Consider the following 15,995-nt stretch of genomic DNA (forward strand, 5'->3'; position numbering starts at 1 on the left):
ACCTGAAAAAAAGCTTGCAGACGAATGTTACAAACAGATAGTCTGCCCCGCGGGCGGTCAGACATTTATCTGCCTCTATCGAGATTTAACGAGGTGAAGGAATGAATAGCTCAAGGGATGGGTGAATGATTGGCGCAAGGGATGGGTGAATGAATAGCTCAGGGGATGGGTGAATGAAAAGCTCAAGGGATGGGTGAACGAATAGCAACGCGGGATACACCCACTTTCGCAAATCTGACACTGAAGAAGCGCGAGCTGAAGATAGTTTGCCAACAGCCGGCGAAGGAAGACACGCATGAAGGGTCCATTTGGAGCAATACTACCTGTAAACAAATGTTTTGAAAAAGGTATGATATATTTTCTTTAGTTTGGGATAAAGTCAGTGTTTTATGTCTACACATTCAAAGTAGAAGTGGTAGGAAGTGGAACGTCACCTGTCAGTGGCGGTCGTGGGGGCGCGTTTGACAATTTATGCAAATTTGGTTTTGTCAATTTACTTTATCTGTTGTATTTCGTCGATACTGTTTGTTTATCTCATTTATAATTTAAATATAACGTACAGTCGTTTTCAATGTTTTCCTAAATCTGTAGGCCTACACGAACCATCATCGAGGATAGTTGACTACTACTGTGCTTTGCCTGTAGGTTACTCCTGCAATTTCTCAAAATGCAACGATTAGAATGCTATTTATTAGCCGAGGAGAATGATTAGGCATGGCGAATTGACGTGCTCTTTGAAATGTCAGCTAGCCTAATGATGAAGTATTCCTGTTGAAATGTTTGCATAAGTTTGAGTTAAAGGTGAAGGTGTGACATCATCTTTTTTTTTACACCCTCATTAAAAAAATATATATACTAATTCATTTTGTATACTTGCATGCATTTTATTCCTACCACGGTACTCTACCACGTTTCAAAGATCATTTGAATGGTTTATGGGTGTCAGTATGGTTATGTCAAAGTTTAAATGCTTTGATGAGTTCTTTGTTTCCAAAGTTATTTGAAATTGAAATGAAAATGCACTTTTGTATCTACATTCTTTGAAGTTTATTAATAATATTTATTGTATTGCTCTATAACTTATAGGGATGTGCATCTTTCCCTTTCAAGATGATTCATCCATGTGTTTGATGTATTTGATACCATTCCACCTACTCCGCTCCAGCCATTACCACGAGCCCGACCTCCCCAAAAATGGTGCCACCAACCTCCTCCCGTGCTAGATACATGAGCTCCAATACGATACAGGAACAATACGTTTTAGTTTGAAATGATTCCATGCGAATTGGTTTGATTAGAGAACGAGTCGAAGCGATTTGGTTTGATGTAATACGATACGATGCACTAACATTTGTTGCATAAACACGTAGATTTTCTATTCTAAATTAAAATCTGCTGCTGATGGAGCTCATGAAATGGGCCTCTCTGAGCTGGATTTGTGTGTGTGTGTGGTGTGTGTGTGTGTAAATTATGTATGTATATGGTGTATGTACTATCTAGGCACCTTAGCTGAGCCATAAGGGAGACAAGGCATCTACCATCCCAATACCACTATCAGATTGGGGGGCAATGTAGCCTAGGTTTTTTGTCCACCCCCCACTTTGGTTCTGAAATTGTCACCCACTAATTAACTTGTCATTTTTGCAGATTATGTGTTTGAGCTACTAATGTATCAATATTAGTTGTTTACAAATTAGTTATTACATAGCCAATGAATATATTGCACAACTTTGGATTCCACCCCATCTCAAAATGGAATTGTTTTGACCACTTGGAAGTTTTTACTGAGGGATCTTCTCTTCACCTCTTGCTTTGGCCATGCAGTGTGCCTCGTGTGATTACTGTCCTCATTATGAAATTATCAACTTTACCTTGTGTATCTACAAATAATTATATACACTGATTGTTTAAAGTAAAACTACCAAAACTATTGCTGATGGTGAACCTGAACAATACAAATAAAATCTATTGTAGTAAGCCCTGTTCAGCAGGTATAGCCAGATGAGAGTTTCCACTGGGTACAGACCTCAGTTCAACATCTAGTTTTGATTTACATTTGGTTTGAGTTTTTAACTACCGTGAATTCAACATCATTGGATTACGTTTAAAAGATGGGTTAAAAAAAGACAAAATGCCCTTACTTTAATGACTTTTAGCAAATCCAAACAGTTTTCCTCGTTGATTCAACGTCATCACATTGCTTTTTTTGGGTTGAAATTATGAGGAAACAACACTGGGTTGTGTCTCAGGTAGCTTAATTTTATACCGGTAAAACACCATTTTCAAAAGCACATAGATAACAATAACCTAGCAAATTACATAGGTTGCCACTCAACTAATAATGCCTAATATCACACACGCAAGCCATTTTAATGTTTGAATTCTGAAGGTGCCACGCAGATGTGCAAGATCAGGAACATCCTGCATACCTCGCGTTGGTCAGCATGCGAATCTGGGCACAATGTGCTGTTTGACTAGACTACTGATCTTGCCTGGGGTTGTTCGGCATGCAAAATGACATTTAGATCAATGACTGTCAACACAGTTACATCTAGTTCGACAGTGAAGGAGAGGACGCATCAGTTGTCACAAAATATGAGGTTTTTGGAAGGTAGAAAGAATTTAATATGAGAGAAAAAAATTGTGAACAGGCGATTTGTAATGTTGTTACATTTGGACCTGTTTGGGGTCCACAAACCTACGCACTTAATCGGGGACCTATGCATATCTGTGAATTGTTACATCCATAAGAACTTTTCTAATTCCATCCCTTATTTTGAAAATGCATTAAAGGGATAGTTTGAGATTTTCAGTCAAGCTGTTCCAGTTCTAGACTTCCAGTTATTGCGCTAACGCTATTTAGCATTGGCTCGCGAAACTACCTCTAACTTACTTCGTACTGGACGCAGACGCATAAAAATTGTATCCACAAGTCCATCTGACTCAGGGAAGGTATAGATAACTGTGAAAACCCTAAATTATCCCTTTAATAAATAATGGAAGTAATTTTTTTCTATAGCATCAAGCATTGTCATTCCCTTTAATGTCTCCTCAGGTTTTCTGAGCTCCTCTCCTTTACCAGTGTGAAGGATGCAAGCTATAGGACTGAAGACGTGGGTATGGAGTCCTCTACTCTGTCTGGTTCTTATCTCTCTCTTACCTGTGCAAGCTCAGGGTCAAGGTAAACACAATCGTATAGGCTGCTCCTTATCCTCAGACGTCTGGTGTGTGTCTTTTTGATGTGCAGCTTTTGTCGAAGCATTTGTCTTTGTGTTGCTGTCACTTTGTGATTATTTTATTTCAAAGGGAAAAGTCACAATCTTCTGGTATATTGGCACATTTTTGTGTATAATATCACATCATTAACATTCCATTTGCAGTCGACTCAAGTGCTTTCAGAATGTGCTTTGACATGAACTACCTACCCTTACTGTATATATCTGCCTTTGACCTTAACCTTGTTGATGTGAAGAAGAATAAGAACTGCATCCTCAAACAGCTGCAGTTTGTTTATCTGGGCTTGTCTTGACACCGTTGCCCAGTCCTCAAGTGAAACAAACCACAGCATTCCTGTGCTAAGAGTGGACTCTGCGCTATGCTAACCTGGGTTACAGTATAGTGCCGCTTTGAGTTGTATTGTAGCATTACACCTTGGACAGCATCCATTAGTTGTCGGTAGAAGCCTTCTGTTCTGAAGAGCTGCCCTCTGGTTTAAGATAAACAACCTGTCCTTTTTACAGGTCTGGGTGGCCTGTCAGTTGGCTTCCATAGAAGTTTCCTTCAAAGTACAGTACACCAGAGAGGTTTAACTGAAAGCATCCAGACCTTACGGCGATCAACAAGGGAAGGAGGTCTGGTAACACAGGCCACTGTCACCCAACGGCATGTGGCCACATGCCCATCACCCAATATGCCCCTCCTTATAATCAATCAATCAAATTTATTTATAAAGCCCTTTTTACATCAGCCGATGTCACAAACTGCTATACAGAAACCCAGCCTAAAACCTCAAACAGAATTCAATGCAGATGTAAAAGCACGGTGGCTAGGAAAAACTCCCTGGAAAAGCTGGAACCTAGGAAAAAATCTAGAGAGGAACCAGGCCCTGAGGGGTGGCCAGTCCTCTTCTGGTTGTGCCAGGTGGAGATTATAACAGTACATGGCCAAGATGTTCAAGTGTTCATAGATGACCAGCAGGTTCAAATAATAATAAGCACAGTGGTTGTAGAGGGTGCAACAGGTCAGCACCTCAGGAGTAAATGTCAGATGGCTTTTCATAGTCGATCATTCAGAGTTCGAGACAGCAGGTGCGGTAGAGAGAGAGAGAGTCGAAAACAGCAGGTCCGGGACAAGGTAGCCATCTGGTGAATAGGTCAGGGTTCCATAGCCACAGGCAGAACAGCTGAAACTGGAGCAGCAGCACGACCAGGTGGACTGGGGACAGCAAGGAGTCATCAGGCCAGGTAGTCCTGAGTCATGGTCCTAGGGCCCAGGTCCTGCATGAGAAGAGAGAGAGAGAATTAGAGGGAGCATACTTAAATTCACACAGGACACCGGATAAGACAGGATAAATACTCCAGATATAACAGACTGACTCTAGCCCCCCGACACAAACTATTGCAGCATAATTACTGGAGGCTGAGACAGGAGGGGCCGGGAGACACTGTGGCCCCGTCCGACGATACCCCCAGACAGGGCCAACCAGGCAGGATATAACCCCACCCACCTTGCCAAAGCACAGCCCCCACACCACTAGAGGGATATCTTCAAACCACCAACTTACTACGCTGAGACAAGGCAGAGTATAGCCCACTAAGATCTCCCCCATGGCACGAACCCGAGGGCGGGCGGCAACCCGGACAGGAAGATCACGTCAGTGACTCAACCCACTCAAGTGACACACCCCTCCTAGGGACGGCATGGAAGAGCACCAGTAAGCCAGTGACTCAGCCCCCGTAGTAGGGTTAGAGGCAGAGAATCCCAGTGGACAGAGGGGAACCGGTCAGGCAGAGACAGCAAGGGCTGTTCGTCTCTCCAGTGCCTTTCCATTTACCTTCACACCCTTTGGGCCAGACTACACTCAGTCATAGGACCTACTGAAGAGATGAGTCTTCAATAAAGACTTAAAGGTCGAGACCAGGTGTGCGTCTCTCACATGGATAGGCAGACCATTCTATAAAAATGTAGCTCTATAGTAGAAAGCCCTGCCTCCAGCTGTTTGCTTAGAAATTCTAGGGTCAATAAGGAGGCCTGTGTCTTGTGACCGTAGAGTACGTGTAGGTATGTACGGCAGGACCAAATCGGAAAGATAGGTAGGAGCAAGCCCATGTAAATGCTTTGTGGGTTAGCAGTAAAACCTTAAAATCAGCCCTAGCATTAACAGGAAGCCAGTGTAGAGAGGCTGGCACTGAAGTAACACATTTTCACAGATTATTTAAAATGCATTACACTTTCCATGTCTGACTTGTTCTAAACTTCCCATGGGTGCTTGAGGCCTCATAAACCCTCACCAGCCTTCTGGCTGTTTGCAAAAGACAGCTATGAAAAATATATATAAGAACTTAACCCTATCTTCACACAGGCAAGTCTTTTGTCTTGGAGATGTTGTACTACTAGTTTGTTTTGGAAATGTGCAAATGAATGCACCAAGTCTCTGAAGGTTTAAAAAAAAACACACACAAACAACACAATTTCTAATTCTCTCACTCGGGGAAGCGACATTCTTCAGAGAAGAGGCATCTTTTTTTCAGAGAGAGTTAAGCCCTGCTGAATACCCACCCCCCATTTTCAGGTTGGTGAGCTCGGTACAGTATTATCATTTGCCTGTTTGCACCATGCACCATCTTCGGGCTCTTTACCTTCTGATGAGTTACCCCTTTCTATGCGCTTGATTGTATTGTTTCCATACCTACATTAATGTCTGAAGGTATTTAAAGAATACATTGGCAAAATATATCTTGCCTGCTCTTAATGAGGACACAAACAAGACAAGTTTGTGTGACTTTGCAATCTTTTCTGTTGTTACCAAATTGGATGGGGAATGTTTTTTTTGGGTGGTTTGTTTGTTTTTCTTTGGGATTTGGTAATGCCTATTACTGCCTGATGTGCAGAGCTGATGGGATGTTGACCCAAGAGGAAGTGGTATATCGCTCTACTTGCAGATAGATATCTTCTTGAAGACAGGAATAAATGCTATTCCAGTGCCTTTCAATTTGTCGCTGCTGCAATTGAAAAAAAAAGGCACATTCTACTCTGAAAAGGCCTCAAAGTAAAGAGCACACTCTTTGTAATACAATCTCAATTCGACTGCTCCGGTGAAATGCAATCATGATGAGATCGGGGATGGTACTTTGGTGCTGAGATAAGTGCTTCACAAAAGACCCCCCGCCAAAAGAGATATGAGAGCTATCAATGGCAAAGGAAGGGAGAGAATGTGACTTTGCTTTTTTTGTGACATCTGTGGTACTCTTTGAATCTGTATCTTTTTAATTGGCCAAGATTCAATCTTTTAGGACTGTTGAAACACAGATGGAGAGTGCCTGTTACCTCGCCAAACACTGGCTGGAGTTCAATCTAACTGTTTCATAATCAGTTTTAACTGGGGAATCTCGAGTTTCATGCATTTCCATTGGCAAAAAAAATCCCCAAACCCTTCACACTCTGCTAGTTACTGAATTTGGAGAATTCTTTTTCAAAAAACATTGGTTTTTACGCCTCATTGAACTCCAACCACTGTCTTGGTGTCATTAACCATGCATTCAATATTACTTTTGAATACTATATACAAACGCTTCTTGAGTTAGTCAGTAATTGTAAAACTGTGTTTTCTGTCTTTTTTTGTCTAGTTGCCACCCCACGAAGACTTCGTTTCAAAGTCCTGAGCGCAACCCAGCTGCATGTGTCATGGAAAGAACCGAAAGGAGAATTTGAAAGCTACAGATTTATTTATAGCACACAGTCAGGTAAGGTCCAGCAATGAGAACGAACAATCAAGTTACGATTCGGCCCTGAAGGAGGCTGTCTAACTTATGTTGCGTGTTTCACAACAGCTTTATACTTGCAGTGTAGAAAACATAATTACATATCAGCTAAACATAAGATGATAATGTAATCGGGTTATTACTCATCTCCTATGACATGAATGTCTTCTGGAGGTTTGACTATAGTCATGATAGTTGGAGTAGGAGTTGAAGAACACACAGACTGATGGGTAATAATCATGAAGAAAAGAGGAGAGTGGCACACACTTTTGTACACCCATTTTCTTATTGCAGTGAGAGAGCCAATGTTTTTGGCGTGCACTTGCAGTAAAGAAATAGGAGTACTTCAGAGTGTGTGATTTTCCTGTATTTTATAGTCACGATGAGAAATTAACCCCAAACATCGATTTTGTAATCTATAATAATCACTATGATTGATACACCTATTAGATGACTCACTGTGTAGTACAGCCTACCATTTCACTTCTCAAGTTGTTCTTAAGGAAACATATTAATAAATGGCCCATTCTCAATGTATAGATTTACTCCATGACATTCCACCATGGCTTTGTCCTTACTTGAAGCTGTAGCTTCAGTGGCTTGCCTGGCCTTGAGTTGGTGTTGGTCAAGATAATGGAGTAAGCGTCAGATAAGACTCAGTGAGCAGAGCAGAAGCAGCTGTATCTAAACTGCCTGAGGCCAGCCGGGGCATGGGACACAATCTCATCCCACCCCTGGCACCCTGCTGAACGAGCACATTTCCCCACCAAGCTGGCATCCTCTGGTGAACTTCTCTTCATGCCAGCTGCAGAATGGAGGATATTTCAACCTTTTCTTCCAGACCTGGGTTCAAATAGGATTTGTTTGTCTTTTTAAATGCTATGAGCTTTTGATCGAGCCTACCTGGTGTACGGGTGGCGAGGCTTGCCCTTTTGGGGCTATTCCGTTGGTTCCTTTGCACCAGGCAAGCTCAATCTAGCGCAGCTGAAGTATTTTAGTATTTTAAAGAAAACTAATGCTATTTGAAACCAGGTCTGATTTCCCTCTTCTCTCTTTCTCTCCACCCCTGCAGTTCAGTGTTTGTCATTGCTCAGAATGGCATTCCAATTGCGGAGTCAGTCAGAGTTTTTATATTACGTGTGGGTTGAAATGGGAGCTCCTGAGAGAGGCTAGTCAGTGAGCCTTTGTTCGTTGAAGAAGACTTGCTTTGACAGAGGGTGACACCCGCAGACATACACAAATCATCATGATTGGGGTGGAATTGAATGCAGCACTGGATTGTGGGTAGTAACTCTTACTCCCTTCTCCAACACTTAGGGCTCTATTTTAACAAACCCAATGTAATGGTAAATCTTAGCACTGGCAGTAGCTCTATAGGTTTAGGGGTGTGTCAGATTTTTTTTTGCTATTTTCACAACCAGAATTATAGCCGTAGTAGCTGGTAGTGGCACGAAAGGGTTAGGGTTTGATTAATACATCAATTGGAGGTGTGATGAGGGCTTGGCCACTCACTGGCCAATCAATACGCTTCATGGCTTAATACTGCATGCAGTGACAAGTTCTTTAGGTTATTGACAGTCTTTGTATTGTTGTCAATTTGGCAGGGGGCACGAAATATTCTCATCCTAGTCCATTGTGGATTGATATTACATTTATTAAATAGCATATGCTACAGTAATGAGTAATTGACAGTCAACATTGTTGAAATTGGCTTCAATGAGCATAGGCCTAAATGTATTTATGCATCCCATAAATTGTTTTGTATGTGTGAGGCATGTTCTCAATAAGCAAGATATAGCCTAGGCCTACCCTTGATATGGTGTTATAGGACTGACTGAATAATTTGAATATGTTTTGACGGAGCACGTCTTTGGTAGCCAGACAAGAGGCGCTCTTTGGAAATGGGGATGAATACAAGCTGAATGGAGTCTCACTGCAGTTAGGCCTATGTGAATTGTGAATAATGCAAAAGCATGATGGCAAAAGCTTCACAAGTAGACCATTATTTTAGAAACCCTTTATCGATAGTTTCCTTGGCTAATGCATGGCCAGGATAAGAAATATAAAATAAAAAGGGGATATCTGCTCACATTTTTACTGCTCCCAAATATGATATTTTAATACAGCTTTGGTGATTAAGATGTATTTCAAAGCGGTCTCACGGGCCAAACCCTTAATCAATAGTCTTGGGTACTTACTGAATGCATTGGGCAGGACAAAAAAAAACAGCCTTCATTGAGAGGAGTGGAAGCAATGCTTGGATTTTAATCAAATGAAAGGAAATGAGGTTGAGGTTTAGGGACACAAAAAGAACACCTCTCTTGTTCCATGTGCATATTTGCGCATATGGGCTCTGTACATCACGGAAGGATAGGCTGCGCCTCTGCTGTCAAAATCCATGTCGTTACTGCTAAGACCAGCTTTTGGTTGGTCTTAAATATCCCCACCAGTGCTGCCTGAAATTGGCACTTTGGTGTACGTTTTTAAGGACACACTTCAGATATTGCCACCCCTCCCACCTCAGCGCAAGAGAGCTCATATAAGAAAGGTAAATTACCAATCCTGGCGCATGTGTTTGAAAGTAGCCGAGCGCCGGTCCAAATTGCCAATGAGCGTGATTTTGACATTGCGCTGGCTTAACACCAGCCGAAAATAGAGCCCTTACAGTCCCATCTTCGTCAGGTTTCAAAATTCACATTGACTTGACCGTTATAAGATTCAGGGTAAGGTAAGTGTGACCACTGTGCATTTCTGATGCATTATGTATCATGTATACGGAGTGTGCTGTATCAACACAGACATTTAGCTGAAAAATATAAAACAATCAGTGGTTTTCAAGTATGCTGTGGTCCATTTGGAAGTATTGGTCAATAATGCCTATGAATGACCTATGATGGACACACCCCCTCATTACATAGTTTTTTGAATAATCTTTTAACAAGATCTGGCAAGATATGACACCCCCATTTCTACAACATGCCCACTCACTTCCATTTGCAACGTGTTGCCTTCAGGTCATGCAAAGCAGATGCACCATAATTTCTAATAAAGGAGGAACTGTACGTGTCAGTGAACACGTGAAATATGAGTGTTAAATGTCATGATAATTGTAATTCCGTAGTTCTGTTCTGATATGCAGAACAAGAATGACGAAACCTAAGGTCAATGCATAAATAGTACATTTTAGCTACTTAGCTACATTACCTTAAGTGCTTCAATGCTCTGCCAGTGTCAATTGATCTAAATGGATTTTGAATCAGTAGGCGACACTGTGAGTGCATTCTCCTGTTTTTTTTTTTTACAAACAGCCCTGTTAAGTTGTTTTTGAAGAGAGAGACAGTTGACTGAGTCCAACTGAGGTTCTTCATGTGCTGTGGGTACTGCTTAAAATAATTCAGGTGTGTTGGAGCGCGGAGGCCTCTCTTTACTTGTCCTGCAGCAGCCGTTTAGCCGCTGACTAGTTCGTTTACTGCCAATATACCCCCGTAGCAGTAGTATCCTTCATTGCGACCAGCACGTCAACTCAACATCATTGTCATTCCTGACATTTCACCTGAAAAGGAGATTTCAAAAAAGTCTAATTGAATTTTTAATTTTTTTTAAACTCTTTTTATTATGATAAACTCATTTTCAATAGAATGCATTTAATAAACAAATCAGAACACAAGTGAAACCAATTTCTAAGTTTGTTCTTGTCTGTTACTTTCATCCAATTACAGATGCAGAGGAGACTGAACTAGAGATGACAAAAAAGGAAGCCAAAGTGATCATAGACTTTGACCCCAGAATGTTGTACACAGTCAAGGTCACTGCTGTGAAAGGTGCTCAGGAGAGCAAGCCACTTCAAGGAACATTTAAGAGTGAGAAGAGCCTTTTAACTTTTACAACTTATTCTATGATTTCATGAGGTTGTTTATCAAAGGAAATAGTTGATCTGTATGATTGCCATTGTTCTAACATCTTTGACAAAATGTATTCTACAGTATAATGTGTCAATGGAAATGTGTTTGGTTTGTTTTTGCCCAACTTTCAGAGCCTGACAATGAGAACGTACAGCCCCAGAATGTACGACCCAAAAACCAGAAAGACACCAGTGTCACTGAGGAGAACAATGAGATATCTGAAGGTAAGGTGGAAGGTATGAGTGACCAACCTCTGAAATCTGGAAATTGCGGTGGCTCAGTCTTCAAATCGCAATTCAAAACCTGGATTTCAACCAGTATCTCAGCATAGAGAAGATTCACTTGACGACACACAGGTAAGTTTGAGCTCCAGAGGCCTCTTGGTTGGTGCTGAGGCTATCCCTAGCGGTGGAGTGGACTGCTGTACATTTGTCATTGGGAGTGGATGCAACAATTAGAAATCATTGCCCTTGTGATATTTTTGTTTGAACTTTTCTGAAGATGAAAGGCCTTGAATGTGATCCTCATTCCCACTCGCTCTTTGGAGAAACAACTGCAATGTGCTTCATTTCAAGTAGACTTTGAAGGAAAGTTCAGGGTTGGAAAATGGTCCATTAAAAATAAGCACAGTACATTTCAAAGCATTTTGGAGCAATGGTCTACTTGTGATTGCTGTGTTGCACAAAACCAAGGTAAACCTTAAATATTTTCCTTTTAAAATGAGCATGACGTTGTTATAAATCTGTCATGATAAATGATCGCCCAGGATCTAAAAACAGGAATGACGAAGTTTACCAACAGTCATCACGAACCACCAAACATGGTAGAATACACACATACATTACATCAAATAAATAGTGCATTAACCCTGATAGAAAGCTGTAGTGTCATAGCTGTAGTGCCCCAACTGAAATAACCTTTACCCTTACAGATGTTATGTATGCAATAGTTGCAGAGGTGTTTTAACACTCGTTCAAACAGATAAAAGAGATGTAAAGGACTAAGTATTGATTCTTTGCAACGGATTGATCTCAAAGTGTCTGAACAGAGTTGTCTGCAAGAAAACAATTTTCTGCCACATTATTGCAACTTGCCTGTATTCAGCGTTATTTAAAAAAAACAGGGATTTTGTAAGAGCTGTTGGTGGGCTGAAACAGGCTATTAGTGGGAGATTTAGGAGTTTGTTTTCAGACAAAGAGCGTAACAGTGTTTATAAAACTCCTGTGGTGTGTGTGTCTCATGGCGACCTGGACCTCGTCTGTGTTTCTGGCATAAAGAGCTATGATTTGGCCGAGGTGTCAAAAAGTAGTTGAGGGAAGGCTTTGCAATTATGGAATGTGGTGTAAGGATCCCTGTGGTGCTTTGAGATCTGCGATGGATCACCTGCCGTCTCTTAAAATGCCTATGGGTAAAAGACAGAAGGTGGAAACTAACTCAAGATATAATGATGCTGCTTTGGTTTCTCCCTCACTCCATCTTCTTTCTCTCTTTTCCTCCTCTTTCTTATCCTCTCAAGCTCTCATTTATTCCTCCTCGCTGTTTCTCTCCTTTTTCTCTTTCTCCCTCCCTCGGCACTCCCTCGCTCTATCCATTGCATGTAGACAATTGACACAGGCAGCTATCTCCTTGCCCACACTTGCAGAATAGCGTTGCTATGTTATCGTGGGGCCCGTTCAAGGATGTCTCCAGCCTTGGTAAGTAAACCCCCTGTAGCTCCCTGCCTGCTTGCCTGCCTGCCTGGGTGTGCAGGGATGCCAGAGGGCATACAGGTGTGCCCAAGGCCTGGCAGATGCCTCAGTCCCACACAACCTAGCACTTAGCTCCATGTATATCCTCTCTGAACTGGTCCCAGGAAGGATACTGGACCCTGATATTGATAGCCTAATTGAATATTCTGGGGCCAAACTTCTGGGGCCACTTCCGGCGTGGCGGTGGTGTCATAAGGGACATATACAAGTGATTAAGGCCATATGACTCATGCGTCACCATGGCAGCGCTTATGTTGTGCAGGGGCTCGGGGTTCATTGACACATTATTGAGCAGAAAAATGATTGGTGTCAGTCAGTTAAAGCATAAAATGGCGTAGTTTATGTATGACAAAATTTATTTTCAGCCCCTTTTGGCTCAAGAGAAATAGACGGTTATGGGCGTGTGCTGTGTGGTATATTACAGTGCCGTAACATTATCATAGGCATTACTTAACCTCTTAATTTCATTCCAGTTTGTGCTTCCAATGCCAGCTTTTAGGTATATTCTATAGGCAGCAGCATAAGCAGTTACCAGTACCAGACCATATCCTTTACCTTTCAGCTAGACTGCTTTCAGTTCCTGCTACCTGCTCAAGTTAGCATTACCTTATCTGCCCTGTCGCGTTGGGGTCAAGGAAAATATTACGCCTCCTCAATGTCCCTTAACTAGCAGGTGGTTGGGGAAGTGGTACAACCACACAGTATTACGCTGCGATGACATGTCCCATTTGTTTAACTTTAATTACACGGTCATTTGTTCACACGGAGGCAATTGGACCGTATCCGGAGAGGCCGGCGAGATAATGAGATCACAGCTTGCTCCTGATGTCCCCCACTCATCAGGGGACCCTAACGAGCTGTAGTGTCGCCCCCAGGAACCACAGGTTATATTTTAAGCATGAAAGACTTTTAGTGGTCTCCAGTAGCCTACAGACAGGGCTGCTTAGAGGACAGAGAGGTTATCTCTAGTCTCATGAATAACAGCTAAGAGATGTGGACAGAAGATGTAATGGTAGTGGTATCGTTGGAGGCTATGTTTAGTGAAGGAGGAGATCGTTATCTTGCCTTTCTGTTGGTTAAGATGTGATTGAATATCTGTGCAGTAGTGGATAAAAATGTGACAGTTTGCACTAATTCAGCACTAACAGGCATGGATTACTTTCCAAATTCTCTTGGATGTCTGGAAAACACAGTGTTTTCATAAGACATAAGAACAACCCAAGATAAAAATAATATAGCTACAGTATCTCTATAACCATGGGCACAGTCACAGACATGGTTTTGAAGGCTGAACTAGTACAACTGTTGGACTTCTCTGTTCGGTGTCAAAGGCACAGGATTCCATCAATGTTCATTTATAATTCCTTCTAATTAATTTGTTTGGTAACAGGCTGTATAGTACCTTTGATATTCAGCCTTTATGCTGTCCATTTAAGACTTGCAGGAAAACTGTTAAGTGAAAATAATTTGATGGACAAATGGAACATTGGAACTTTTATGCTGGACACTAAATCAAATCAAATGTATTTATGTAGCCCTTCTTACATCAGCTGATATACCAAAGTGCTGTACAGAAACCCAGCCTAAAACCCCAAACAGCAAGCAATGCAGGTGTAGAAGCACGGTGGCTAGGAAAAACTCCCTAGAAAGGCCAAAACCTAGGAAGAAACCTAGAGAGGAACCAGGATATGAGGGGTGGCCAGTCCTCTTCTGGCTGTGCCGAGTGGAGATTATAACAGAACATGGCCAAGATGTTCAAATGTTCATAAATGACCAGCATGGTGAAATAATAGTAATCACAGTGAACAGGTCAGGGTTCCATAGCCGCAGGCAGAACAGTTGAAACTGGTGCAGTAGCACAGCCAGTTGGATTGGGGACAACAAGGAGTCATCATGCCAGGTAGTCCTGAGGCATGGTCCAAGGGCTCAGGTCCTCCGAGAGAGAGAAAGAAAGAGATAAAGAGAGAATTAGAGAGAGCATACTTAAATTCACACAGGCAACAGGATAAGACAGGAGAAATACTCCAGATATAACAGACTGACCCTAGCCCTACCACTGCAGCATAAATACTAGAGGCTGAGACAGGAGGGGTCAGGAGACACTGTGGCCCCATCCGATGATACCCCCAGACAGGGCCAAACAGGCAGGATATAACCACACCCACTTTGCCAAAGCACAGCCACTAGAGGGATATCTTCAACCACCAACTTACCATCCAGAGATAAGGCTGAGTATAGCCCACAAAGATCTCAGCCACAGCACAACCCAAGGGAGAGCGCCAACCCAGACAGGAAGACCACGTCAGTGACTCAACCCACTCAAGTGACACACCCCTCCTAGGGACGGCATGGAAGAGAACCAGTAAGCCAGTGACTCAGCCCCTGTAATAGGGTTAGAGGCAGAGAATCCCAGTGGACAGAGGGGAACCGGCCAGGCAGAGACAGCAAGGGCGGTTTGTTGCTCCAGTGACTTTCCATTTACCTTCACACTCCTGGGCCAGACTACACTTAATCATAAGAACCTACTGAAGAGATGAGTCTTCAATGAAGACTTAAAGGTTGAGACCGAGTCTGCGTCTCTCACATGGGTAGGCAGACCATTCCATAAAAATGGAGCTCTATAGGAGAAAGCCCTGCCTCCAGCTGTTTGCTTAGAAATTCTAGGGACAATTAGGAGGCCTGCGTCTTGTGACCGTAGCGTGCGTGTAGGTATGTACGGCAGGACCAAATCGGAAAGATAGTTAGGAGCAAGCCCATGTACTGCTTTGTAGGTTAGCAGTAAAACCTTGAAATCAGCCCTTGCCTTAACAGGAAGCCAGTGTTGGGAGGCTAGCACTGGAGTAATATGATCACATTTGTTGGTTCTAGTCAAGATTCTATCAACCGTATTTAGCACTAACTGCGGTTTATTTAGTGCTTTATCCGGGTAGCCGGAAAGTAGAGCATTGCAGTAATCTAACCTAGAAGTAACAAAAGCATGGATTCATTTTTCTGCATAATTTTTGGACAGACAATTTCTGATTATTTCAATGTTACGTAAATGGAAAAAAGCTGTCCTTGAAACAGTCTTGATATGTTCGTCAAAAGAGAGATCAGGGTCCAGAGTAACGCCGAGGTCCTTCACAGTTTTATTTGAGACGACTGTACAACCAGCAAGATTAGTTGTCAGATTTAACAGAATATCTCTTTGTTTCTTGGGATCTGGAACAAGCATCTCTGTTTTGTCCGAGTTTAAAAGTAGAACATTTGCAGCCATCCACTTCCTTATGTCTGAAACACAGGCTTCCAGCGAGGGCAATTTTGGGGCTTCACCATGTTTCAATGAAATGTACAGCCGTGTGTCATCCGCATAGCTGTGAAAGTTA

General features: G+C 42.3%; 1 protein-coding gene across 6 annotated transcripts in view; it reads left to right on the forward strand.

Moving 5' to 3' along the window:
• The window catches only part of LOC110489432 (collagen alpha-1(XIV) chain), a 97,212-nt gene continuing 81,217 nt past the window's right edge, over positions 1-15,995 (forward strand). For 3 of the 6 annotated variants that reach the window (XM_036970753.2, XM_036970755.2, XM_090228435.1), the window contains exons 1-5: positions 1-347; positions 3,056-3,181; positions 6,846-6,962; positions 10,700-10,840; positions 11,014-11,106. In XM_036970753.2, the coding sequence (XP_036826648.2) occupies positions 3,091-3,181; positions 6,846-6,962; positions 10,700-10,840; positions 11,014-11,106 (442 nt within the window). In that variant the 5' untranslated portion in view covers positions 1-347; positions 3,056-3,090. The remainder of the gene's footprint in view (positions 348-3,055; positions 3,182-6,845; positions 6,963-10,699; positions 10,841-11,013; positions 11,107-15,995) is intronic. The other 3 variants (XM_036970757.2, XM_090228437.1, XM_090228436.1) reach the window with 3 other exon arrangements.

Source organism: Oncorhynchus mykiss, chromosome 30, assembly GCF_057628025.1.
Source record: "Oncorhynchus mykiss isolate SJ-2025 chromosome 30, ASM5762802v1, whole genome shotgun sequence".
NCBI lineage: Eukaryota > Metazoa > Chordata > Actinopteri > Salmoniformes > Salmonidae > Oncorhynchus > Oncorhynchus mykiss.